The sequence below is a fragment of the Enhydra lutris genome, unplaced genomic scaffold (assembly GCF_002288905.1).
Source record: "Enhydra lutris kenyoni isolate GAN:26980312 unplaced genomic scaffold, ASM228890v2 scaffoldscaffold6, whole genome shotgun sequence".
Taxonomy (NCBI): Eukaryota; Metazoa; Chordata; class Mammalia; order Carnivora; family Mustelidae; genus Enhydra; species Enhydra lutris.
In genome coordinates, this window is record NW_019154090.1 from 21,142,074 (window position 1) to 21,169,984 (window position 27,911).

General features: G+C 56.1%; 1 protein-coding gene across 1 annotated transcript in view; it reads right to left on the minus strand.

Moving 5' to 3' along the window:
- Positions 1 to 1,301: 1,301 nt before the first annotated feature.
- Positions 1,302 to 27,911, minus strand: part of LOC111141676 (V-set and transmembrane domain containing 2 like) — a 33,865-nt gene continuing 7,255 nt past the window's right edge. Inside the window, exons 2-4 of the mRNA XM_022494423.1 lie at positions 11,415 to 11,584; positions 9,782 to 9,832; positions 1,302 to 2,707 (exon numbers count right to left, since the gene is read on the minus strand). Coding sequence (XP_022350131.1) covers positions 2,435 to 2,707; positions 9,782 to 9,832; positions 11,415 to 11,584 — 494 coding nt within the window. The 3' untranslated portion in view covers positions 1,302 to 2,434. The remainder of the gene's footprint in view (positions 2,708 to 9,781; positions 9,833 to 11,414; positions 11,585 to 27,911) is intronic.

Genomic DNA, 27,911 nt, shown 5'->3' on the forward strand with positions numbered 1-27,911 from the left:
GTTTGGCCCCATCTTTGACAACGCTTGTTATTATCTGTCTCTTTGATTTTCGCCATCCTAGTGTGTGCAAAGAGTTAACTCAGGATTTTGATTTCTATCTCCCTGGGAGCCTCCCCATTTTACAGAAGAGGAAACTGAGGCTCAGAGATATGAGGAGCCTTGCTGGAGGTCCTGAGGATGTCCCTCTGGGTGTAGGGACAGTGTGGGTGGTGCTCATGGTTCCTGTAGGTGCCAAGGAGGGATCAGCTGGGTGTGAGGGGTTTACCTGAGAGCCCCAGAAGTACACGCCCTCAGGCAGATCCTCAGCAGAACCATAGCGGTTGGGACTGTTGTCAGGGATGAGCCAAGGGGGATCCGAGCCCAGGGCATGATGGGAGAGGCAGTGAGGTTCGGTGGGTGGGGGAGGGATGGGGGAGCGGTCCATATCTGGCAGAGCAGAGTACGACAACTGGGTGACCTTGAGCAAGCTACTTAAGCTCTCTGATGCTGTTTCCTCGAATATAAGAAGGTGCTGGCGATACCTGTTGAGGGCAAATGGGATCCCTAATGGGTCGTAACTCACCCTCCTGCCCCACAAACACACCCCGGAATCTCATGGTCGCACACACTGGGAGACATGGGCGAGAATGCCCTCGGCGGTGTTGCTGAGCAGATGGGAACACACATTCTTGTCAACAGTAGGAAGAATCAGTAAGTTAAGTTGTGGGATATACATGCACTCATAAAAATGGACAAATTACAGACACGCAGCAACATGGATGGATCTCCCCAGCAGAGTGGTGAGTACAGGGATGGATGGGCTGTGACTTCATGCATAGAAAGGTCTAAATGATAGACAAAACTCAACTCTATTGCTAAAGATGACGTACATTTAGGTAGTAAAGCTGTAAAAAGGACATGAAAAATGTGCTTCCCATAGAAGTCAGGGTGGTGATTCCTCTCTGAGAGGGAGGAGAGTGGGTGTGAGCAGGGAGACACACGGGCTGGGCTGGGGGCTTCTGTTCTGGAGTGCTGAGCTGCGTAGGTGGCAGGCTCACCTTGATCTGCTCTCTAATGTATTTATTGAACAAACAGTGTAAACATGTCTTATGCACTCCTCTGTGTGTGTATCTCAAAACCTCAGAATAATTCAAGAACCCGGTAGCTGGACAAAGGCCGGTTTCCCCTCGCCCTCTCTCTGTGCCCAGCCAACTCTGTTCTGTGCAGGGGGGCGCCAAGAGCAGGAGTGAAAAGCTGCTGAGTGAGGCCAGCCCCTCCCCCGCCACACTGCTCCAGGAAAGACACGGCCCAGAGGTTTCTTGAAACCGCTTTATTCAGGTTGGCTGGTAGTCACGGATTGGATCATGTGTACAGGTTACCCACACACCCCTGGGCAGAGCCCTCGGCCTCTCCCACATCCCAACTCCATCACTGAGGGGCGGCCAGAGGTTTGAGCCAGTTCCCAGGGGGTGGTGGGCCCAAGAGAAATATTTACAAATTACCAGGGGGTGGGTGTCCCCCTAATCAGAATTGTAAGGGGATTGGTATTGGGGGCCCTTGGGCTCCCAGCAGCCCCAGGCCCTTGGGTGGGCGTGGCATGGGCCCCAGGAGGGGGCTGGGACATTGGGAGCTGGCAGAGGGGGGCTCCTGGGAGAGCCTCGAAGACCCTTGAAGGGGTCCTGCTGGTGCAAATCTCTGCATAGGGCCACTGGGTCAGAGGGGAAAGGCCCTCCTTCGGACTTGCCATGTGAAGGGGCAGAATCCTGGTTCCCCCACCTCTGCAGATGGTGGGACAGTGAGCTTAGGTATAAGGAAGTTGAACATGAAGAACCCCCCAACCCAGGAGGCAGTGGGGTATCTCCCTCTCCTCCCAGGATGCCTGTGAGTGACCCTGTTCACAGGCCATGGGCAAGGAGATCCAGGCTCTCCTGGGGGCTCTGTGCCTCTGTTCTTCGCCAGGGTAGAGGCCCTAGTTCTGCTCAGAAGATTCCAGTCCAAATTCGGGGAGGGGCCATAATCCGCACCCCCAGGTTCAAGCAGAGGATGATGGGGAAGGAGGGAGAAGAAAGCTGGGAGGCCCCGGCTCGGGACAGGATGGGGGACAAGCAAGCAAAGCAAAACACTGGACTCCACGGAAGCTGGTGACAGAGAGGCAGCCTGGCCCCGGCATTGTGCCTGCCCCAGCATTTGGGGTGGTTGTCCCCTTGGCGCACAGAGCCACCTTCTCCGAGCCAGGTCACCGCAGGGGTCTGAAAAGGAAGGGTTGGGCAGGGTTTACATGCTGAGCGAGGGAGTGGTGGGCAGAGGGCCGACGTGGTGGCCACAGGCAGTCTTGGGGATGGGGAGGCAGCTGGACCCAGGCAGTCCCGTCCCCAGCGGTCCAGCGGCTCCTCATGCACTCTGTACAGCTGTAGGTAGGGGCGCGGGGCAGGTGGGTGGCCGGGTAGGCATCAGTCTAGAGGCTGCAGGCCTCCTCCTCCACAGAACGCTTCCGCAGCTCCTTGCCCGGCTTTGGGGGGGGCGGGGCGGGCGCGGCAGGTGGGGCTTCCGGCAGGTGAAGAACCGAGTTCTCTCCGGGCTGCACCCGAAGGTAGGCCTTGACCTTGTGGTGCCGGGCCTTGCCATCACTGAAGTCGATGACACGGCACTCGTAGGTGCCTTCGTCCGTAGGCTTCACCCTTGACAGACGTAATTTGTGGGAGATGTTGCTGCCCACCACCTTGACCACCTGGGGAAGAGGAGAGAGAGACCATGACCTGGCCATCAGGCAGCAGCTAGGAAGATGGAGAGCATTGGTTCTGGAAGCCCACTTGTAGCTCGGGGGCCCCAGAGACACTCCCACAAGGGCACTGGGAGGCTTGCGGGAAAGTGAGTCAAATAGCAAAAAAAGCAGAAACCACTTCAGTGTCCATCAACAGCACGAATAAGTAGGCGGTGGTTGATTGGATGAACTACTGCCCAACAGTTAAAAAGCCTAAGCTAGAGCTGGGCTCCCAGACATGCAGGGAGGGAGAAGATCTCACTGCACAGCCCCTGAGGGGCCAGGCTGTTTCTGTAAACAAACGCATAAACACACTCGGTCCTGGCTTTGGAGACATGTGTGTGCAAGTGTGGAAACAGACTGGAGGCAATGCGGGGTTCCCAGAACAGGGGCTGAGTCTGGGCTGGAGCCTGGGGGAGGGCCGGGGAGCCACGGGACACGGCAGGGTCAAGTCTCAGCTTTGTGCGAAAGGTCCTACTGCCTCAAACACACAAAAAAGAAGGCTGACCACAAACATATCAGCATGCTAATAACTTCACACCGTTCTCAGGGAGCAAGAGTGTCTGTGCTAGTTGTCTTTGTACTTTGGCTCTTTGCTTCTTTATTTATTTGATTAGGTTTTTACATTTTTATTTTAAAATTGAAATATACCTTGGAGGCAGTAAAGAACATAGAGTTTGATGGAATTGTATCCATGCACACCTGTGTGACTGCTGCCCAGAGCAAAGCATGGGACACTCAGAACCTTCTAGAGCCCACCCTGTGGCTCTTCCTCATCAACACCCCACCCACCCTGACTTTTGACACTCCGGACTAGTTGGGTCTGTTCTTGAACTCTTGTTTGTGGCTTCTTTCCCAAAAGGGAGTATTAGTGAGGCTGCTCCGTGTTGTTTGCCTAAAGCTCTGTGCTTTTTCACTGCTGAGTAATATTCCATCTGAGAAATAGCCCACAATTTGTTCATCCAGCCACCTGGGTGGGCACGTGTGGGTGGTTTCCAGATCAGAGCTCTTACGAACAAACCTGCGGTGATTATAATGCTAAATTTTTTCTTCAATGAAAAAAGAAGAGACAGTTGGCTGTTTTTATAAGATACTTGGCTGGGGAAGCCCAGGGAAGGGCACAGGGGACTCTGTGATCTATCACTGTAACTTTCTGTGAGTCCACAATTCAACGTAGGAAGTTAGAAAGTGGGAAGGGAGGTGGTGGGCCTGGAGAGGAAAGGTGGGAAGAGGCTTCCATCCTTCCTTGGCCCCTTTTTATTTGCCACTGAAAGGAGACCCCCCTCCTCCGCCTCCTGCAGCCCATGCCCTGCCCAGACAGAATGGGGAGATCAGTCCCCAACCCCGTGTCCCTGACCTCACCACCTGCCTCCCCACCTGGCATTACTGTAGGCTCTCCAGGCCCAGGCTGGAGCTGAGTGGGTGTCAGCCCTACAGCCCCAGCCCTGAGCCCTATTGGCCCCTTACTCCCCTGAGTGGGGGGCAGGCATAGAAAACTAGCTGTCGGATTCTTGCCGCAAGCCCCAGGTCTCAGAGGGTTGGTCCCTGCAGGTCACCCTTGCCATGAAGAGGCTGGGATGCGAAAGAGGACAGCCTTCGCATCCGCAGTGCTGGGCACATGCACACTCGACTTACAATATCTCACCGACCTGTTTGGACGTCTGGCCTCCTTTCAACTCCTCCAGACGCCAAGCTCTTTCTGACCTCATGGCCTGTGCGCATGCTGGTCTCTCTGTCCCGGTGCTCTTCCCCACCTCTCTTCACCTGCTTGACTCCTGTTCATTTTCAACATCACCTCCTCCAAGAAGCCCTCCATCACAACCCCCTGTTTATCTTCTTCGTAGCAGTCATTACAGTTTGAGAACCATTTGCTGTCGACTTGCTTTTTGTTTCTCTCCCTGGCCAAACTATAAACACCATGAAGGCAGGGAAGATACCAATTTTGTTCATCTCGGTGACCCTCCAGGGCCTTGTGCCCTGTAAATGACAGTGACAACATTTGCTGAAGGAGTGGATTCCCTCTAGGTCCTTCTTCCTCCATGTGAAGTGGTACCCAGATATCGTGCTTTCTAACTTGAGGTCATGTACACACAACTATACCCACTTTACAGATGAGGAAATGAAGTCTCGGAAAAGAAGAGGGGCTTCCTGCAGGCAGTGAGTCAGCGAAGGGCAGAGCTGGGAACTAAACCCAGGCCTGACTCCATGCACGCTACGCCTCCAAATAGTACGACCGGTTCATCCATGGTCACCCAGGCTGGCAGGGTCAGAGGGGGCATGTCCCAGGCTCCAGAAGGGAAGAGGAAAAGTAGGTGGGCAGCAGCAAGGAGCCTGCCCGTCTGAGCCCTCCAGCTGGCCATCACTTCCACAAAGCAGAAAAAATGTGGGCTTCTGGGGGAGCAGGAGGCATGAGGTGGGACACAGGCAGAGCTCCCAGTAGGAAGCAGTGGGAGGCTCCCCCAGCCGCCCCTCTTGGTGTGGGGCTGAGGACCAGCCTCCCCTGCCCAGCCATGGGATTGGCCCAGCTGGAGGCCACAGGCCCCGCTGATTCCATCACCTCTGACCAAGGGCACAGGGAGGCCCCGTGGCCCTGCCATGCTCTCAGGCGAGTTAGGAGATGCTGTTGCAAATGCACAGCGGGGAGCGAATTACCTCAACATCTGTTTCCCTCACGGATATTAATTATCCTTCATTTGTCAACCCTACAAGGCGCTAATGGAGTAATAATGTGAAGCACTGGGAGAAGCCGCTGCTAGGGAGGGAGCACCAGACGCAGCCCACCCCTCCCGCCCCAGACCCCAGGAGAGGCCCTCCCCCGACAGTCTGTGCCCCACCCCCAACCCGGACCCTGTAGCCCCCTCACCAGCAGATAAGGTGGCCTTCAGGAGAGGGGAGGAGGGAGTCGGGGAGGGAGCTGGGAGGCTGGGTCTGGCCCTGACCAGACACCAGCACCCAGGCTCCCCGGATGGGTTCTTCCTGCATGTGGTGGACATTCAGCAGACACCTGCTCTGAGCTGGGTGCCGGGTGCTGGGTCATTGCTGGGAACCAGCCAGACCCCAGCAACGTTGCATGGACTCACAGATAGCCAGACCCCATGCCGAACCGGCACTTCGGGAAGAGTCACGCATGAGACACGGCTTTCTCCGGCCCTGGTGTCTATCCCCTGAAGCACCATCGAGAAGGCAAAGAAAAAACCCACAGCAGCAGTAACAGCAACACAGGTAACCAGTGTCTACCGAGCCCTCGATCGCGGCGAGGTAATGGGCTAAAAGCTTCATACATCTTTTTTAGTCCTGCAATCACCCTGTGTTACAGGCCCTGCCAGGATACCCTTTGTATGGGTCAGGAAACTGAGGCTCAAGAGAGGTAAAGTACTGGGCCCAAGGCCACCCAGCTGGGGACAAAGATATCTGGGGCACCTCTCATAACCAGTAAACCACAGGGCTACCTTTCACCCCCTCCTACCTCCTTCCCCAGCTCCCCAGCCTTCCTTGTCTTGGGGGAGCCCAGCCCATCCTCAGAGGCATACCCTATGGGAGGGCGGCCCCGGCATCCTACCCCAGCTTCTTGGATGGGGAAGGAGCAGCCTCTCGGATTTCCTCATTCACACACTGCATGGAAAACCCTATGGCCCAGCTGTCCAGCGAGACCGGAGAGGCCAGGAGGAGAGGAGACCCCCGCACCGAGGTCTGGCTATAAATCATAATCACCTGGGCACAGGCATCGACAGGCCTTAGCGTGTAATTAAGCACCTAATTATGCTGAAAGAGACACGGTGAGTCCATGCCATGACCAAGCCCAGCCTCCTCCCTGCTCATCCAGGACCCGGGCCTTTCTGGGCATGGCAGGGGCACCCCGGGGCCCTCAAGGTTGGGGTCTTTCTCCAGAACCAGACCAGGAGGAATGAGTCATGCTGATGTATGTCCGTGGGGTCAGACCTCTCTGACATGTGGCCTTATGGCTGAGACTGCGAGAGACAGGGAAGGATGGTCCCTGCCCCAGGCCAGGACCTGCTCTGATCTCTGCCACTCCCAGGCCTCCGTCAGCAGCTTCCAGACACTTCCACCTGCCCTCCCTGCCCCACACCGTGTGATCACAATCCAGCTCAGGGTCCTTCTGAATCTGGACCCCAGGAGGCCTCACCCACTCCAGCCAGACCCTTCCAAGTCATCTCTGCCCTTGCTCCTTGTGCACGCTGACACAGTCTGATCCAGAATTCTGCGATCTTCCTTCTCACCATCACTGGGCCCCTCTCTTTCCCTCAAGAGTTCAGCACTCTTGCATCGACTAGGGTCCCAGCTTCTCCCATCTGGTCATCATCCCAGCCTCCTCCCAGTCTCCCTAAAGCCACCATGGTCCCTTCTGATCTGCTCTCCATGACAGCCAAACATGGCTTTACATACTCTTTACACATAGAAGTTTCATAAGAAGTTTTCACTCTAGTAACCACTGTCATTCACATAGCCAATCTCTAGGACTTCCCAGGGTACAAGGTGATCTCAGCCCAGGGATGCGAGGTGCCGGCCCCACTGTGTCCTCAGCACTGCTGACTCGGATCCTTCCCAGGGTTACCGCTGCAGCCCCAACAGGCCACAGAACCCTCCTACACCAGGCTCTGGGAAGCGGAAGGTATTTCCTCCCCCAGAGCCTGAGGTCCCACGGCACCCACGACACCTCGCTAGTGCGTGACATGTGCTCAGCTCCCATGGTGATTTTCAAAGTAGGTCCCAACAGTTCAAAATCAGGAGCTGTCCATCGCCATCAGGGCTTTTAGAAGACAAAGAGTTACGGGCCAAATTCCTGCCTGGCTCAGCTGGATCCTATAGATACAGGGCCTGGGTTCTAGGCTCTTCCCATGAGCCACCTGTGCCTTCAAGTCACCTAATACATACGTGTACAGGTACGGATGCATGGCGTGTTGGCAAGTCTGCATACCAAAATCTGTGTCTGGGTTTATACCACTGTTAGCCTGGGTGCGTGACAGTCATTCAGTAATTTATTGGGTACCTACTATGTCCCAGATGCTGTACTAGGCTCTGGAAATGTAACAATTACTTAGGCAGGTCCAGTCCTGGCCCCACTGAGTCCGGGGGGTGACGGGGTGGATATAAAACAAATTCACACATGGATGATTGCAGATAGAAATGCAGCCAGCACGGAAATGGGATGCCGGCCGAGCCACAGGGTCAAGGGAGGCATCCTGAGCTGAGCTCTGAAGGAAGAGAAAGGGACAGTTTTCTGGGTGGAGGAACTGCCTGTGCAAAGGCCAGGAGGTGGGCAGGAATAGGATGGTGGCAAAGCAGCCAGAGCTGGGAGGGGAGAGGGAGCTAGGTCAAGCAAGATGAGACAGCCCAGTGGGTGAGCAGAACGAGTTGAGCAGAGCCTTGAAGGCCATGGAGAAAAGTCTGAACCTTCTAGCCTAGCGGGCTGTGCATCTGTTTCCAGGTGTCGGCAGACTCCACGTCTGTGTATTTAGGAACTGCCATGTGTGTGACGCTGTCTGGACAAGGAGGTAGCCGATGCCTGTGTGTGAGTTTCCTCCCCAGGCCCCCGGAGCCCCAGCTGGAGCAGGAATTGTGGGGGCTGCGGGTCGGGAGTGATTGCACAATCACGTGAGCACATTTATTTTATTTAACTAATTAGCATCTTCGCATTCCCCTCACGTGGGGCCTAGCAGCCTCGAATTCTAATCCTCTAAATCAATTAGATTATTCTTCCCTTTGCCTGAGACACTCCTTAAACCCCAAACAAAATCCCAGGGGAGACAGCTGCAGGTGTGTTAATGTATACACAGACCTCTACCCACCCAGGCTTAACCTGGGGTGTCTGGGCAAGGAAGGGGGTATTGCCTATGGCTGTGCCCTTGGCAGAGGGTAAGGGGCAGGGGTGTAGGGGGAGCTGCGGCTGCCCTAATCTGGAAGTGGCTGGAATTTCCAGACCCCAGCTGGGAAGGGCCTTGGGCAGACTGCACGAACGAACGTTGCTGTAAAGGCCCTCATTCTCTAATCTGCCCACCTCCTGTTTGGGTGGTTGTAGGAGCCTCCCTGCCTCAGTTCTCCCATCTTCACTGCCCAGCATGGAACCCCCTTTGCCTGCTGGGGCTCAGTCTTTGCGCTGTGACTTTTGCTCTAGGGCAAGACTCTTCTGAACATCTGTGTCTCACTGGCCTTGGGGTCCGGAGCTCCCCCACAAACCCTTGAAAAACTGTGGAAGAATCAGCAGAGAAGAGTGAATTTGGAGGTCACTCCCTGCCCCATACTCACTCATACCCCTGTGGACACCTGCATTTCTGATGTTGTTAGTGGACTTACTAACGACCTGGCGGACCTGATACCCCACGCACCGATCCAGTCCTCCTGCACAAAAACTGGCACTCCCTGAGCCCCCTGGGTCCCCACATGAGGCCTCAGCAGAGTCTAGGGACAAGGAGCTCAAGCCCTGAAGACAGGTAGCTCAGACACATCATGGCCTCCAGCAAATCTTTGAGCCCTCAGTTGCCCTACCTGTAAAATGGGTGAATGCTTAGCTGTTCCCTACAGAGTTGTAGCAATGATAAAACAAGTCCATGTAGAAGACCTGGCCAATCCCAAAATCCTTCGGCTGTAGTTCTCAGCCCTAGGAGAGCCTCATGTCCCACCTCAGTCCTGGGAGCCACATGACCCAAGTGACCGTGGCATGACACCAGTCAGTCATGATGGGCCGAAAAAAGCCAGCTTGGTCCCATTAGACCCTGTTGGTTCCCCAAATTAAAAATGCTGCTGACAGAGCCACAAAGCATCTGGGCCACCCACAGCCTTGGTCCTGACAGGAGAGAATGTGTCTTCTCTCCCCCTGTCATTTTTTGTGCCTGTCATTCAATGAACCCGAAAAATCTGCATCTTTTAAAAAACAGAACGAAGCTGTTTTTCCCCCCTTTCTTTTTCTTCTCCTCCATCCTCACACCCAAGCTCCCAGCTGAACTGGACCCCCCCCCTTTTTTTTTTAAATTACAGCTGTGTCCTCCATTAGAGCCCTTGCAAGAAGTCATTACCAAAACTCACACTTATTTTGGTGGCGTCCTTCCCTGTGTCTTCCTGCTGAGATGCTTTTAGCTGTCAGGAGGGAGCAGGAGGGGCAGAGAGAGCAGAGACAAGGCGTTAGCATCCTGGGGTGGGAGCACACGGACAATAGCTAAGATTGTAGCTGCGAGGAGGACGAGCGATGCTCGGGGGTCCGGAGTTGGGCGTGCCTTGGCTCTGTGTCACCTCGGGGTGGGCATGGGGGGGGTGAGTCTGAGCCAAGGACGATGCAGAGGGTCCCTGTAAAGCTGCGTGTGCTGTGCATTTAGATATGTGCGGATCTGTGGGGGTGAGTGAATCTGCCTTCTGAGTCTGTTGGAATGTCTGTCTCTACACTTGGGTCTCTGTCTGGGAACATGTTCGTTCTTAGGTGTATCATACCTGTGATCGTGTGTTTGTGGCAAATCCCATCAGCGTCCTGCCCGCACACTCACTACTCCCTGCAGTCCGACCACCCATGCCGTCAACTGCAGAAAACCCACGGGCTCTCTGCCTCCGGGCTTCCTCTGACCCCTCCCCCGCCAATCTGCCCAGTCCTCTGAGCCCCGTGAGTCAGACTGAGAGTGTTGGAGAGTCAACAACCCCCAGGAGCAAGACAGAGTTTAACAGGCATTTGTGAGGGGCGCCTGGGTGGCTCAGTGGGTTAAGCCTCTGCCTTCGGCTCAGGTCATGGTCTCAGGGTCCTGGGATCGAGCCCCGCATCGGGCTTCCTGCTCGGTGGGAAGCCTGCCTCTCCCTCTGCCTGCTGCTCCCCCTGCTTGTGTGCTCTCTCCCTCTCTCTCTAAGACAGGCATACATAAAATCTTTAATATGTTTTTGTGAACATGTTAGAGGCTCTTTCATGAACACGCAAGCATCTGTGAGCATGCCTGTGTGTGCGCGTGCAGGTGTGTGAATGTACGTGCTCGTAGGGGAACGGGCGGGCAGATAGGCACGTGCTCGTACATTATTTGCATTTACCCCCGTGTAAGAATGGAAGGGACTTTGTTTGGGTTCCCCCAGAAGCAGACCTTGTGACAAATGCAACTAGTCTCCCCAGGAGGGGACCTCAGGGAACATCAGGAGGGGAGTGGGCGGGAGGAAGTCAGTAGTGTGCGTGTCATCCTGCCGGGACCACCGTGGGCAGCCAGAACGGATTCCCACGGCCTCCTTCACCCTCCCCCACCGAGGGAGAGCATGTGGAACTCTCTCGTCATCCCTGCTTCAGGTGAGGCCGCTGGGGGATGCGGCCTCCAGCTCTGTCAGTCTGCTGGGCTGCCTTGCAGGCGGGAGGGCTCTGTCACCCAGGGAAGACTCCGAGGCAGAGTGGCCTAGCAGGGCTAGGGGTCGGTTGTGGGATTGGTGGCAGGCGTGTGCACCCGGCACCAATAGCGTCCGCTCCAGGGAGGGCGTGTTCTGTGATGGGGGTGCCCGCCTTGCCCGGAACCCTTGGCCTCAGTTTCCCCACCTGTACACTGATGGGAGGGCCTCTGTGCTCTCTGCAGGGCCCTCCTTGCTGCCGCCACCCTGAGTGTTCAGCCTAGCTCTGCCTCCTGCTCAGAGCGCAGCAAAACGTCCGCACCCTGGAGGCCAGGGTGGTCCCAGCCCCGCTCAGGGGTCTCCCCAGGGGCTGTACCTGGTTCGAGGCCCATGCCTGCTTGTCCGTCCAGTCCCTGTGGCTCCGCACATACCACCACTGGATCTCCAGCGAGTAGGAGGGCGAGCCGCTGCCGCGGAAGGAGCAGGCCATCTCCACGTCCTCGCCCGTCCGCGCCGTCATGTCGTGGGGCGTCTCTGTGAACAGGGCTGTGTAGAGAAGGGGGTGAGGAGTGGCTGGGGCTCAGGAAACAGTAGGGCCTATGGCGCTGGGCTGGTGGGTCAGGGAGAGGGTGGGAGCAGCCTGGTGGGAGTGGGAATGGCCTGGCTTCATGTGGGGTCCCCGGAGGAGCTCAGCGAGGCCGGACAAGGGTTGTGCGACAGCAGCTGGCAAGACATGGGTACAACGGGGCAGGTCCAGGGCCCTGAGGGTCCCACATGAGCTGGGTCTCTATCCCGGAGTCTGTGGGCACCACGGGAGACCCACGCAGGGCAGTGAGGGATCAGGGGAGGGCTGGGTTGGAAGGCAGGAGCAAGGAGGCCTAGGAGGAGGTTGTGGTTTTCATCAATTCTTCCAGATTTTTCTAGTCACCCCCACTGGTCTCCCTTCCAGATTCTTCTCAACCCCAGGGCACAGGAGCCAGTGCCGCAATTTTTGTAAAACCAAGTCAGACCAGGTGAACCCCCTGCTCAGAACCTGCTCTAACTCCCCACTGCCCCTGGATAAAGCCCACCAGGTTGAGGTTCGGGGCCTGCCCACTGCCCCGTGCTCTCCTCTCTGTCCTGTGGGCATGCCTCGTTTTCCCCTCACTTTTGCCCTGACTGTGCCCAAAGCTAGAATGCTCTATCCTTGGTCTCTCTTTGCCCAGCCGGCTCCTTCAAGTCACTCAGGGCTCTAACTTGACCCCTTTTGTCCTTGACCACCCAGACCAGGACCCCCCTCATCCCGATGTCCTGGCACCCCCCTCCCATCAGACCATATATCCGTTCACTGCATGCACTGCCTACCGAGCTCCTTGAGAACAGAGACCTGGAGCGCTTGCACCTAGCAGGCACTCTGTGACTAGATTGAACATTCTCCATCCTCTGAGGGCCCCCAGGGTGTGCTGGGAGTCACATCTGCCTCCTGTGCCCCACAAGGCCCAGCTCCCCAGGAAAATTCCAGGGCAGGCACTTCCCCCCTACCCCCCACCCAATGACATAGCAGGAGCCCCGCCCCCTCCCCCCCCAACACCGCCAGGTAAACGAGAAAACAAATCCCCATTTAATGTGGCCCATACCCCTCCCCGCCGTATGTTCTGTCTCTCCTCTCTCCAAACAAATATTGTCCTGAGATGTAATTAGAATTCTTTCCTCTTCTCAGGAGAGATTATCTTGCCCTGGAAAGATGCCTGGCAACGTGCAGGTCACCCGGGGAATGTGTGTCCGTCAGGGCTCCCACCCCTGGGCCCATCCTCCCCAGGGGCAGATGTGCCACCAGCCAGTCCCAAGGGTCCCTCCTGTATGTCCCCATCCCCGAGCAGCTTGGGGCGGGAGGAACAGGGAGCCCTGGGCTGGGAGGTAGGGGTCCTGCTCTGGGGCCACTTGCCTCCCACCCCTCTCCAGGATTCTGAGGGCTTTGGAAGCATCAGGATGGACAAGGACCTCCATCGGGAAGCTTCTGCTTTTTCTGCTCTACACGTGGGGTTTCCATGTGGAGCTTGACTCTAGGAACTTGACTCCAAGAACCGGGCTAAGAGAAAGTTTGTGAGGTCCCTAATCCCTGAGGTTAAAGGTTTATGGGGTGCTTTCTGGAGGCTTCCCACATTCAGTGAGGCTGGCAAGGACGGGCTGCTGTCCCATAAACACAGCCTGTTTAATGAGAATGGCTGAATTACTGAACACAAGCCCAGTGAGGTGCGAGGTGCCTTCAGTCGATCTGAAAGTTGGGACTGTCCTTATTCCCATTGGGCAAGAGACAAAACCGGCCCATGCCTGCTTTTGCCTGCTGGGTGCCCAGGCCCCAACCTACAGAGTCATCCTTGACCCCCCTCACCCTCCCTTCTAGCCCACATTCAGTCTGCAGGGAGCCCTGGGGACGCCACCTCCTGAACGTCTGCAGAATCCCGCCCCCACCCCCGTACTGGGCCAGCGCCACCACCTCCCGCCTGGAGCAGCACAGTGGCCTCCTCGCTGGCCTCCCCATGGCCACCTGTCCTCCAGACAATATATTTGCAACTGGTCAGTGAGAGTTATTTCTGCAAAACATAAACCGATCCCGACTCCTTCTTTCTCCAAAACTCTCCTACAGTGTCTACCATGAAAGGGAAGGCCTTCCATGTTTGGGCCCGTCCCCTCTGGTGCCAGCTTCTGCTTTTCCTCTGCTTATTCTGTTCCCGCCACCATGGCCTCCTGGCTGTTCTCTGAACATTCCAGTTGAGATCCTACCTCAGGACCTTTGCCTTTGCTTGGTATTCCCTCTGGCTGGAACACTCTCCCCTAGACCCCAGATTCCCACATCGCTCCCACCCTCCCCTGCTTCAGGACTCTGCTCAGACGTCACATCCTCAAGGAGGCGTACCCTAACCACCTCATGTACATTACATCTCTCGCCCAAACCCATGCTTCAAATCACTGTTCCCTTCTAAGACATTATTGGTGCCGTCCGACAAACTTTCTGCAATGAGGAAAATGCTCTATATCTGAGCTAATCCAGAAACCACCAGCCACACATGTCTACTGAGCACCTGAAGTGTGGCTAGTGCGAATGAGGAACTGGATTTTAAATTTAATTTCATTTTAACTCATTTAAAGTTAAACAAATAGCCACTTGTAGATAATGGCTACTGTACCAGACAGCACTGCGAAAACGCTTGTTTTGTGTTTATTGTCTGCTCTCCTGGGAGGAGAGAGTATCCCTAAGCCTGTCTTATCCACTGATATATCCCCAGCTCCTAGAACACTGCCTAGCACCTAGTAGGTGCTCAGTAAATACTTGCCATGTGAATGAAAGGACAGATAAGACTGGGCAGTGGTGGAGCAGGGTCTAGAGCCAACAGGTCCCCACCCTGAGGGTCCTAGGCCAGGCCCAGCCCCCCTCACCTTCCCCGATGCCAACCTGCCAGCTCAGGCAGGACTGCAGGGGGCTATGGAGGCTCTGAGCCATCAGGAGGGACTGAGAGGGGATCACAGTGAACGCTTGGCCCCTTCTCCTGGAACAGCTGAATTTTGCCTTGATCCAGACCCAGTGGCCTTTGTGAAGAGGGGAGGAGGAGAGTTGGATCCAAAGCAGCCAACTGTGAGACCTGGTTGGCTAAGGGACTGTGAGAGGGACACAGCTGTGACCTTCTCCAGGTGCAACTACTGAGCCACAGGAATCAGAATGTGCTCACCATTTTTCCTCCTGCACCTGGGGAAAAGGGGTCCAGAGCTGCTAGGATGACAGATTAGGAAGGCCAGAGCCGGCCCTGGAACCCGGGCCTGTATGACTCCACCCCCCCGCTTCTCCTCACCTAGAGATGTGTGAGTGGAGAAAGCATGTCTGGCCAACAGGTATGTGGAGGGTCTCCTGGGTGGCAGGAAGGGCAGAAATGGGCTTTCCTTGGGTGGGAACTCCAACGGGGGACTTGGAGAAGGGCCAGGCCTTCATCCACCCTAGCTCAGCTTCCCCCGCCCACAGGCACCCCCAAACTGAAAACCCAATCCTGGCCCACTGGTTCTTTTTACTGATGTATCAAGAAAGGCTCAGAGGGGGTGGGGTCTGGCCTGGCATCACACAGCAGCCAGGGGACAGCAAGGTGAGGCGCCAGGCCCTGAGCCCTTGACCAGGCCCTTTAACGCTCAAACACACTTGGGGGACGACCCCTTCACCCCGGGGGGCACCTGTCCTCTCCCTCGTCCCAGTAATGGTCCTCTAGAGGGCGCTGTCCAACAGCCCAGAAAGTAAGCCACGGTTGCAGACACATGCAGAAATTGCCATTTTCTAGTAGCCACGTTTAAAAAGTTAAAAAGAAATTTTTTTAAACAGATGAAATTAATTTTAATCATGTATTTTATTTAACCCAAGATATCAAAAAAGTTATTTCGACATGTAATAGAAATGATTAATGAGATATTTTACATTCGCTTTTGCTCTAAGTCTTAGAAATCCAGCATGAATTGGACACGATTATAGTACATCTCAATTTCGACAAGCCACATTCCCAGTGCTCAGCTGTCACAGGGGCAGGGCGTGTGTTGGCAGGTGAATCTTTCCTCCCCATCACACGTCCCCATTGCTCAAGAGAGGCAGCCAAGGCCCAGTGCAGGGCAATGACCCTTCCAAGGCCACACAGCAGAGTTTTGATTTGAACCCAGGCCTGTCTGACACCCATGGCCATGTTCTTTCCAGGGTATTTAAACTCTGTCTGGTTGCAGAGGTCTTTCTTAAAAAGTAAGTCTAAGATGGTCAGCCTTATAGGGTCCTGTTGGGCAGGCTGGGGCGCGCAAAGACTTGGAAAAAGCATAGAGGAGGCATTTCACCCCTAAGGCAATCAGGGAAGACTTCTCAAAGGAGGTGCTGTGCTCCCTGCCCACCCACCCCAGCCCCAGGTGGGGAGATGGTCTGGGGCCAAGAGTGGGAAAGGGCTTTGTGGAGGAGGCGGGATAGAAATCTGGCTGCAAGGACTCATGAAGCCAGGTGAGTCATCTGTGTGTGCAGAAACCAGCTCCCTCCCCCCACCAAAGTGGACTCTTGTCCCAGGGTCTCTCTGGTCCCCTCAGATCCTGCCAGGAACTGCTTAGTTGGGATGGGGGAGGGCCCCCAGGATCCCGATGTCTCCAAAATCAGTGATAATAGGGGCGACATGTCTGCAAGACAAGTGGGGAATGAGGTTCCAGGCATTTGAGGGCATAACCCGAGTCTCCCTGTCCCCAGGCCTGTTCCAAGGAGCCCCTGATGGAGAAGCAGCATATGCCAATGAGCACTCGGGGCACAGGGTTGGAAGCAGGGATAGAGGACTGAGCCTATTTCTGCCAACCGACAGGCCGTGTGGTCTAGGGAGCATCTCTCCCCTTCTCTGAGCCTCGGTTTGCTCCTCTGTTCAATGGGGGTTGGTGCTGATGGTCTGAGAACCCCACCAGCTCAGACAATCTAAGGGAGAAAGTGATGTACTAAGAGCAGTGTCCTGGGCACTGGGAAGGGGAGGGGTCACTGCTAATTGGGGGAGGAGGAGCATGTCAGCCAGGCCCTGAGATGGGTGAATCCTGATAGGCAGAGGCAAGGAGCAAAGGAGTGGTGTGAGCCAAGGCAAGGAGGAGGGAACTCCAGGAAGCTTTCTCATTGTTTTTAAAAAGAATCCATACCATTTATGAAGCATCTACTACACACCTAGCACTATGCAGGCACTGTCTCTAAGACTCTCTAATCCGCTCATCCCCATTTGACAGATGAGGAAAATGAGGCTCAAAAAGGAGATAGGACTTGTCCGAGTTCACACAGAGCTGGGTTTTGAACCTGGGTCTGACCAGCAGTTGGGACCAAGCCCTGGGGCTCCGTCAGCCCCCATCAGGATTTAGTCTGAATTATCAGGAAAAGGTCAGCCACCAGGCTCCACACCTCTACATCCCACTTGCACACCTCCAGAGATGGGGAGCTCAGCTCCTCACACCTCCACTAGAAGCAGGCAGCTCTAACCAGCAAGAGGTTCTTACTCCCTGTCCCAGGTCTGTGAGAAAGGATACCCCATCAACACCGGAAACTGGAAGGCGGTCCGCACTAAGTTTGAGGATGTTGATGGCACAGTAATAACGTCGAAGAAATACAGAGTACTTGTGTCAGGCACTGCGAAGCTGTGCACGGACATTTGCCCCCACCACGATGCTGTGGGGGCAGGGGGATCATTATTATCCCCATTGTTCAGGTGGGGAAGCTGAGGCCCAGAGAGGTTAAGGATTTGCCCAAGGCCACAGAGAAAGCAGCTGCATCTGAACCCAGTTCCAGAGCACTTGAGAGTGGAGCCCATAACTTCTAGACCTTGCTTCAGCGGCCCCTCTTCCTGTCCCCTGCCCCATGTCCTTCCCTCCAGCCACCCCCACCCCCCCCCCCCCCCCCCCCCCCCCCCCCCCCCCCCCCCCCCCCCCCGCCCATCTCCAGTTAGCATCCCTGCTGAGTTTGGGACATAAAATCCATCTCTTCTCTTTGACGTCCTCCTGCCCTGAGCACTCCCCGCCCTGCTCAGGTAACTCCTCACAGCCGTCTCTGGGGAGGCTGGTATAATTATGGATTTTTGAGAAGGAAGCAATTTCGTTCTCCTGCCCCAGGGCCTGAGCAGGGCTGGGCTTGCTGGGAAGACAATTAAAACCGATGTCCACAAATTAGGATTCTGCAGGAGAAGGAGAAAGGGGCTTGATTGAATGCAACTTCTTCCTTTCTGCTTTTAATTGGGGGAGCAATGTAGTCATTAACCCCAAGCCTGGTAATCGGGGCATGGTCTGCAGGAAACAGCTCCGGGGCCCTGGCCCGAGTCAGTGGGTTTGGCTTCTGCTAAAGGCAAAGGAGGACCTGGAAAGATCTTGTCTGCCCAGGACCAGGGCCTGACCTCCTTCCTAACCTTCCAGGCCCTGATTCGATACCACATTGAGGGCTCTGTCTTCAGGCCTGGGTTCGAATCCTGTTTCTTCTACTCCCTAGCTGTGTGACCTGGACAAGCCCCTTTGCCTCTCTGAACCCCAGTTCCTCATATGAAAAAAGGAGAGAAAGAGAGGGGAGGATGACACAAGACAACCCGTGCCTCATGCCTGGCACAGAGTCAGTGCTTGACAAGTATCATTCTCTTCGCTCACATTCTAGCTCAAAGTTCTGTCATCGCAAGAAAGATTGTAAAGATGCTTCCTCTTAGCTTCATCAGATCAAGCAGGGGTACAGTGTCTCTACCTCCCTCATGCCTGGGCCATGTGAAACCTCTTGTCCACCAGTCCTGTACCTCTGCCCCTTCCTCATTGGCTCCCAACAGCCCCCTGCCCCCTGGCAGCCGGTGACACACAGCCGGCAGGCCACAGGGGACTTGTCCACCAGAGGCAGCCTCAGCCCAGCCCCCCCAGCTCCCTCCACCTCTGAGGCCAGGGACCACGAACCCTGACCCTCTGATCCAGCCCCATATCTCCTCTCTCCCTTCATACAGCCTTCCTTGCCCTTCTCATCTCCAAATCTCTGGTTTGAGGCTGCCTCCTCCATGAAGCCTGCAGGGACTAGACCCTAGGCCACCCATCAGTCTCTGCCAGAGTGAGAGCAGGCTCCCCTTGGTCCCCGCTCAGCCCATCTCTTGCCAACTCCTACTGAGTCGTGGCCCGCTCCAGCGATGAACGGATACACAAAATGTGGTTCCTCGGCTCAACGGAATATTATCCAGCCTTAAAAGGAGGGACATTCCAACACGGACGAACCTGGAAGACGTGACGCTGAATGAAATAAGCCAGGAGCAAAAGGACAAATACCGTCTGATTCCACGAGGCCCCGGAACAGCCAAACTCAAAGACGGAGGTGGAAGGGCGGCTGCCTGGGGCAGGGGGAGCATTGAATGGATGGGAGCACAGCCTCCGCTGGGGAAGATGCCAAAGTTCTAGAGACGGATGGTGGGGACGGGTGCACAGCACCCTGAACGTATTTGACGCCACAGAACTGTACGCCTAAAAACGGTGAAAATGGTAAATTTGATGTTGTTTTGACACAAATTTTTTTAAAAGCCTCTTGGGCTTCCCCGGCCCACAGCAGTGGCTTTCACACCACAAGCCTCTCCCTGGACTTTGTGCCGGGAATGCTCCCCAGTGCATGGCGGGTGGCGGGGGCGGTGGGGGCGGGGGGGGGTGGTAACACTGCCCTCAAGTCTTAGCTCCAGCGTCACTGCCTGAGTCTTCCCTACCCCATCTGTCTGCCTCTTCTCTACTTCACGCTTTTCCCTTACCACTTAGTTCTCTCTGACTTCTCTCACTCGCTGTCCCTCTCCCACCCTGAGTGTGAGCCCCCCCAAAGGCGGGAGACGGGAGTCGGCTTTGTTGACCGCTGAGTCGCGGCAGCTAGGACACCAGGCACACCAGGCATGCAGTAGGTGTTCGCGGGACACTGGCTGCTGTGACACCAGACATACACAGTGGCTCTGGCAGAAGGCAGAGAAAGGATCCCTTTCTCTCCTCTCGGCTCTGGGCCACCTGGGAACTCCAGGAAACCCTCACACTCAGGATGCCCCATGGGAAACTGCCAGCTCTCAGAGCTAGAGTCAGGCTCTTGGGCTGGGCATCCAAAGTCTGCGGCTCTGGTTCTGCTGGACCCCAGCTGTGTGGCCCCTCCTGTGTCTTCTGACACTTCTAAGTGTCCATAACCGACCCCCTCCCCCACCCACTGGGCGTAGTTCCCAGAGTCCCGGCTCACAGGGGGCCCTGGGCCTGGAGGTGACTTCCCTGCCCAGGCAGGTGTGGAAGCCATCCTTGGGGCCCCGGATGGCCCCCCTGGAGCGTGTCCTGTGATGGACACTAAGGTGTCTGTGTCTCCCCTTGCCTGGGAGCTCCCCCAGCTCCAGCACTGCCCAGCTGTCCGGCATGTGCTGAAGGAGTGAACGAATGCACGAAGGGAGGAAGGTCACAAAAAAACCCAGAGGACTTCAGTTCTTGAAACTATAAGAAACAAACCGAGAGAGACAGACATCGTTCATTTACTGGGCACCTACTATGTGCCAGAAGAGAATTTCAGGGGGGGGGGAACTGTGCCCATAAGAGCAGGGATAGGCACAGACAAATGGACAATGTGGACACAGGCATCCTGGGAGGCCGTGAATGGGGCCCCAGCAGGCCGGACCCCTCCCCACCCTCCCTCCTTCTGGCCCTCCTGACCACTGGCCATCCAAGCTCAGCCTGGGCGCCCCGAGAGGGCCCCTAAAGTTGTCATATGAAATGTGCCCAGAAATGAAATGGGGCAGTAAACCAAGGTCAGCAGGGCCAGGAAGTGCTGTGGCGGCCTCACGGGGAGCTCTCTGAACCCTTGAGGCCCAGGGCCGGCACCAACCACCCTGTGGGCTCACTTTTCTCATCGGGGACCTGCAGGGCACCAGACAGCTGAAGTGTCTGATCCCACATAAGCCTCAGAGCGACCCTGCAGGTCAGGGGTCTTTGACTCTTTACTACAGGTGGGGAAACTGAGGCTCACGGAAGGTCACGGTAGGTTAGGGACTAGAGCTGGGACTGGGACCCGGGCCTTTGAGGAGCCGGGATTCAGACTCAGGCCTTGGGAACCCCAGAATGCAAAGTACCCCCTACCCCCCACCCCCTTCTCTGCCGGTGGCAGGGCTGCAAGTGATGAGGCAGGAAGTAAGTCCCGTCCACATGAGGGCTCCCGCAGCGCCCCCCACCCACCCCTTCCAGCCACCTGAGCTTTTTCCAATGACTTGAGCAACATCGCTCAGAGAACCTGGGGGCCCGCCCCGGGGGCTGCAGGAAGCAAGCCCCTCCAGGCACCGCGCACAGGACCCAAGGACTCGAGGAGGTGGTGTTCTTTATCACCTGCCCAATCTCACAGAGGGAGGTAGCCCGGTTCAGAGAGGGCGTGTCAGGGCCTGAGGCCACACAGTAGGAAGGGGCAAAGCCAGATGTCAGCCCCAAGGCTGGCTGAAGGGATCTCCCAAGCAGAAGCCCAGTCCTCCCTCCGCCCTCTTCTCCTTCAGCTTTACGCAGTGTGACTCCTTGGGGGTTATTTCCAGAAAGCCTGCTCCGTGTCCAGCTGGGGGCCAGAGCTGCAGAAGGCCCATGGCCCCCTTAACTCTCGGCAGGGAGGCAGGACAGGGAAAGGCTGCAGAGGGAGTGTTTGAGGAAGCCTCAGCTCACCCGTGAACCTCACCTTGCTCCTGAAATCAGGAGATGTAAAATGTCCCTAAGAGGAAAAACCAGATAAACTGAATGACAAAGCCCCTACAGACTGAGAAGCCAGGCTTGTAGAAGGAGCCCTCTCCTCCCTGGGGATGGGTACAGCGTCTGCTCTGGAAGGGGCAGGGCCCCGGGGAGCGTTCTGGTCAGCTGCCTGGAGCAAGAAGGATCGAGGTGTGAGTCGATGAAGGTTGTTTGATCTTGGAGTGACAAGTTTTCCTCTTCTCAAGAAGTGCAAGGAGGCCGTTTGTACAAAAGCTTGGGGAATTGCAGTGTGCCTTAGTGGGAAGATGGCAGCCTGGGCGTGCGGAAGGACCTCAAGTCCTCCCTGCAAAAGCAATGAAGGAGATCAACCTTCATGGACCCATCCCTGTGCTGGACTTCCCAGGATGCACTGGCTGGGCTCTGGCCCTCAAGGGGCCCAGAGTCCACAGGAAGGGCAGATACACAGATCAGTGACCACTGTATGGACAATGAGTGGGACTGAACTTGTATTGCCATGTACAGTTGTTCAGGGTGTGCACCATTCACAGAGCCATAAATCGTGGACCGCCCCCCTCCCCAGAGATATGCAGAAGCTCAGAATGGAGGTGCAAGTGTTAGGAAAGATGAAGGCATGCCCACATCTGCCTGGACTCAGGGATAACTTCTGGAAGGTGGGCCACGTTTGGACTTGAAGGCTGGTTGGGGTTGGCATGGTTATAAGGAGCTCTGAACAGGAAAGGGCATGCCCAAGGGAGAGAGTCTCACAAGTCCAACCTTTTGGGGTCCCCCCCCACTATTTCTGCAGGATCCCTGAAGCACCTGCACTATTATTTACTTAATATTTATTTTCAAAGCACCTTTCCCTTTTTACTTAAATAAATTCAGCTTAAAAGGAAACTTTTATTGCTGCCATAAATGGAAAATCAGCACCACTTGCCATAAATAGAGGGTAACTGTAAAAATAAACACCATGAGAACCATACAGTGTCTGTAAATTCCAGCCAGGGAAGGCGGCTCGCTGAAGGCTATGGGTCTCGGTGTCCATTTTCTCGCAGGAACAGGGGAGGCTGGCGAGAGTTGTGCATTAAATTCAGGGGAGGACCAGGTAGAGATGCTTCTCAGTCAGAAAGGCTTGGGATGCAGGGCTGCTGAGGGGCGGGGATGCAGGGCTGCTTAGAGGTGGCCTGGCTTTGGCTTCCTCTGCTACTGACCCTCTGTCACCTTCATCCCCTGTCCCCACCTCCCAGCCCTGGCTTACAGAGAGGCCCAGGAACTGGACCCTCCCTGCTACTCACCTGTCACAACCCTACCGATCCCATCAGTCCTGCCCGACGGGGCAGCTTTCTGTCTGATTTACCGCGTCTTGCACATGGGGAGGACTGATGCCCATTTCAGGCTCAACGAAGCCCGAAGGAGTCCTGCTTGCAGAAGGAGGGAACAAAGAAAGGAAGGGCGGATGCCCTCATGGTCTCCACTGCTCAAACCAGGGAAGCGACCTCCTGAGGCATGGATCCCCCAACCACCCCAAATGGGGAAAGAACATTATTTTTGTATTAAAACAAACATAAATATATTATGGAATAGAATACGGAATTCATGAATTTTGAAGGACACAGGAGAACATCAAAGAAACGTTGCCCCCGGTGGGGCACTGTTCGCTCTGCCTCGTGGGCTGACCCCCCAGCCCACGGCCCTCTGCCTGGTCCAGTCAGAGGCCTCCTTTGTCTCCACCGCAGGAGTATTGATGTGTCCCTAAGGGGGCAGGTGGGGGAGGGGAGCCAGGAGGAGGCAGAGGGATGGGGGAGGTGGGCAGTGAAGCCTAGGACTCATGCGTGGGCATGCAAGCTGCGGTTCTGCCCTGACTTGCTGTGTGGCTTCGTGTAAGTTGCCTGCCTTCTCTGAGCATCAGTTTCCACGTGGCTCATTGTGAGGATGAAATGAATGCAGGTGAAGAGTGTTTGCATGTGTGGGAACCAGGAGAGCCTCCTTGCCTACGGTTCTCTGGTGGCGGCTGCTCACCGCTGAGTTACGTGCGCGCATGTACACACACATGCAGAAGGACATATGCCCAGGTTGGGGGGGTCCTTGCCCCACCCCACTAACTGGGAAGGAGGGCGGCCTCAACCAATAAAAGTCAAATAGCTGGGCACCTGGGTGGCTCAGTTAGTCAAACGTCGGCCTTCAGCTCAGGTCATGATCTTGGAGCCCCAGGATCAAGCCTTGCATGGGGCTTCCTGCTCGGTGGGGAGTCTGCTTCTCCCTCTGACCCTCCTCACTCTCGTGCTCTCTCTCTCAAATAAATAAATAAAATCTTTAAGAAATCCAAATAGCTAACATTTTGAACACCTGCTGTGTGCTAAGTGCCTGGTGGTGCTGTGCCTCGGTTTGCTCATCTGTAAAATGGGGATGATGGTAACAGCAACCTCACGAGGCCGCTGTAAGGATTAGGTACGCTGACAATTATAAAGTGGCCGATCTGGCACAGAGGACTGCTATAGAGATGGGTCCTTTCTACTTAGTTTGTCACTGAGGTAAAATTTACACCACAAAATCAACTGTTCTCACGTGACAGAGCCGGTGGCCCTGAGGGCATTCACAGGGTTGTGTCACCCACCTCCATCTAGTCCCCCCACATTCTCATCCCCCCAAAGGGAAACCCTGTGCCCATGAAGCAGGTATGCTCCCTTCTGCCATCCCCTGGCGACCACCAATCAATGTCAGGTCTCTGACTAGATCTGCGGTTCTGGAAAGTTCCCACAAATGGAAGAATATAATATGTGGTCTTTGGGGACCGGCTCTTTTCACTTAGCATCATGTTTTCGAGATTCGCCCACACTGTCCCATATATCAGATTGCGTTCCTTTTTATAGAGACGCTCCTTTCATCAGATAAAATCTCACACTGGTTCCCCACACAACATAGGAAGTAGCCACTCTCACTCTCCTCTTCTTGGGGATGAAGAAACTGAGGCACAGAGAGAGCAGTGGGGACTGGCCTGGTCCCCCGCCCAGCACTCCTGACACTGCTCGGGGGGCAGTGCTGTTGCCTGCAGCTGGGGGCAGGGTGCCTCCCAAGGCCACGGGCACATATTGAGGGAGACAGCAGTGGAATTACAAATCTAGGGAGATTTAAGGAGAGTGAAAATATTCTGGCACTTGCAGGATGTGGGAGCGGAGCAGGTTTCCCCAGTGGAATTCCCGCCTCCTCTTCCCACACATCTGGACCACAGGGAGGGAAAGGGTTGGGAGGGAGGGATGCAAGAGTGGGAACGCACGGGAAGGCAGGGACAGAGCCAGAACCAGAATGGGGGAGCTGGGGACGGGAGAAGGCAAACAGGCATCTTGATGGTCGCGCCCATGGCAGATCTTTTCCTCCACACCGGTACAGCCTGCGAAGCCAGCGGGGTGAGGCCACTGCACAGACGGCTAGTCAGGCTCGGAGAGCTCGAGGGAGCTCAGGATCTGAGCCCTAGAGTCTGACCCCAAAGCCCAGGCACGCACCGTCCTTACTGCCTGCCAGAGGCAGAGACGGGGTGAGTGCGGGAAGCAGAAGGAGGTTGCAACAACCACAGTGGAGCAGCCGCCTTGGAGCCCAGAGGGGAGCATCCCCAGGTTCACTGAGAAGCAGAAGGCAAGGGAGGGGGTGGGGGGCACCAAGGCAGGGGCCAAAAAGCTGCAGGGCCATGAAGACCAGAGCAGAAGGGGAGAGGGCACAAGAAAGCCAAGCGCAGAGACCAACTGGAAAGGAGAAACTGAAGCAGACTCTGGCAGCCGTGTCATCTCCCCGGGACCTAGTGCGAGGCAAACGCAGCCCCACTTGGGACCCAGGGCCTGCCCTGCCCTAGCCATCCCATGCCTGCCTGGCTGTGTGTGGGAAATCCAGCAGCCCAGCCATTAACGTATGAACTCTGGACTCAGGCTGACCCCAAAGTGAACCCGAACTGTACCTCCTTGTGGTGGGCAAATCACTAAGCATCAGTGTCCTCACCTGGAAAATGGGTATTGTGGGGACTCAAGAGGATCACCCACGCCTGTAAACATCCGGCGCCTAGTGGGCTCCATGAAGCATTATTAGACTCTCACAGGCCGGACTTTTCCAGCTCCTCTTTCTCCAAGGCTCCCACCTACCCTTTCCTCACCTAGAAGACTAAACTGGCCTGGCCTCTTGAAACACAAGGGCTATTCTGGAACCAGGGAATCTCTAGCTGAAGGGGTTCTGACCCACCCCAGGTCCTTTGCACTTACTGTCCCCTCTGCCCGGGAGGAGATTTAATGGAAAGCAGCAGGGCCAGGATGGGGCTCAGGACTCCCAGTGCCCAACTGGGTTAGGGACCACTGCTGGGGCCTCTGGGGACACAAGGAGACCAGCTGGTGAATCTCAGGGCCCCTGCCCCAGAGGCCTTCCATCAGCTGTCAGCCAGCCTGCCTTCCCCCTCCCTCTCCTCTGCCTGCCAGGAGACCATTAGTGTAGGGTTGTTTTGAATGCAATTTCCACTACCATGCACTCTGGCCACCGGGCCTCCATTAGGGACCCTTTCCTGGGGCCAATGACAGGCGGCAAACAGCTCCCCAGTGAGCCAGCCCTAATTGCTGCTGCCTCTGAGGCCGGAAATCATTTTTTTAGAACCTCACAAAGCAAAACAGACACCCTGCAGTCTGTTCTCACCTTCCCTGCCCTGGGCTAGGAATCAAGCCTGAGGGCTGTGAGAAAGGGGGCCTCGGTCAAGATCCCCAACCCCAAGTTGTCTAGTGAGGCTCAGAGAATCTGAGTGGGGGCCGGGATCTGAACCCAAGAGTGTTTGACCCCGAAGCCCAGCCAGGCACCATCCCCTACCACCTTAGCACGCCAGGTTAAAGGAAGAGAAGTTTGGGTTCTGCCCCCTGGCTTTGACCGAGGTATGGGCCCTCAAACGACCGCACCTCTGAAGCCTGTCTCCTCCTGTGCAAGATGGGCGTGTTGATGGGGGCTGCAGGGTGCCTGCTAGGGTCACCACGGTCAGGCTCTGACAGGTGGTGGGGCCCCATGAGGAGGTCTGCAGAGCATGAAGGAGAGAGCCAGAGGGTGGGAGAGGTGGGGGAGAGTCAGGTGAAATAGCTGGGCTAAAGTCCTGAGGAGGGATCCTGGAGGTGGTGAGCATTAGAAAGGAAGCAGGGTAGGTACACCCATGACACGCACACACACACGCACATACCCTTGTGTGCTCAGCTCCTAACTCCTGCCCAACCCATGTTTCCTTCAACCCCTCTGTGGCCAGCCCTGGCATCCTGCGAGCCTGCAAATTTGGACCTAGTCCAGGAAGCAGCCTCTCCCCCTCCAAGAACACCCCCCCAGCCTCCAAGTCCTGTTTGACCCCCACTTCAGTCCCACCCACACACCAGCCACACCCTGCGCCTTCCCCTTCAGAACCCCCCGGGTTGTGGGGGCCACACCAAGCTTGGCCTCTGCTTCGCCCGATACACATGCATGCTCTCTGGATGAAGCCCCTACCAGACCCAGGAAGTCAGGGGAAGCTCCTGCAGCCTCTGGAGTCCCCACTCAGCCCCAGCAGGCCCTGGAGACCAGGAGCCCACTTCCCCCAGGAAGTCTTCCCGACTGCACTGGGACACAGCCACCACTCTGGTGGGAGAGACCCCCGCGGGAGAGTTCACCTGCCTGAGCCACTTCCAGGGCTCCCATCTCTGGTTTGCTGTCCTCCCTGACTACTCCCCCGTGCCCACCCGCTGAAGACACTCACCCAGAGCTCACTGGGGAAGGACAGGAAAGCTTGTTATGGAAGGGCTGCAGTGTGGAGTTGTGGGGGGGACTCTACACCCGCTCCTGGCTCTGCTGCGCACTGACCCTACATCCCTGGGGCCTGGCCGGGCTCCTCCCTGGGCCTCAGTTTTGTTGCAGATGAAATGAAGACCGCTTCCCCTGGAGCCACAGGTGAGCCCTGGGGGCCTCCCCGAACCTGCTGGAACGAACCCAAACCCATGTGGCATTTTTCTGAGGCAATGATCCAGTTTTCATCAGATGCTCCAGAAGATGGCTACCTCCAAGAAAATTAGGAACCACGAGTCTAGGCAAGCTCCAGGGCCCCCTGAAGCCCCTCCCCCTTGGTCATTCATTCCTCCACTTCATTCATTCACCTGGCATCTGTCGAGTGCCTGCTCTGCGTGGGTGTCACGATGACACACAGAACAGACACATGTGTAATCCCGAGGTGTCACCTGGAGAGAGGAGTGTGTGTGTGCGTGCGTGTGTGCGTGTGAAGACAGAGAGGGGGAGGTGGGGCGACGAGAAGAGGGAGGGAGGTGGATGCAGCAGACACAGGGAGAGGGACAAAGAAAGATGGAGAGTTTGAAAGAGAGAGAGCGAGCGAGAGCGCGCGTCCGACCCTGGGAGAGAGCGAGCCGGAGAGAGGGGCAGGCAGAACACTTGCCACAGATGGGCACTGCCAGCCCCCTGATTGATAGCTCTGAGTGAACCCCCCCTCTCCAGCTCCAGCTCTAACCTTCCAGATGCTCCCAGAGCCTCCATGCCTCGTGTCCCAAGGGCACCCGCTTGCAGGGGCTGGGGAGGCAAGTCCGCATGCCGCACAGCGCAGAGGGCCCAGTCTGGCCCCCTCGGCTGGGATGCTACACAGCCACCCAGGTCCCTTCCCGCCCACAGTTCCTCCACCGCACATGACCAAATAGCCGAACAC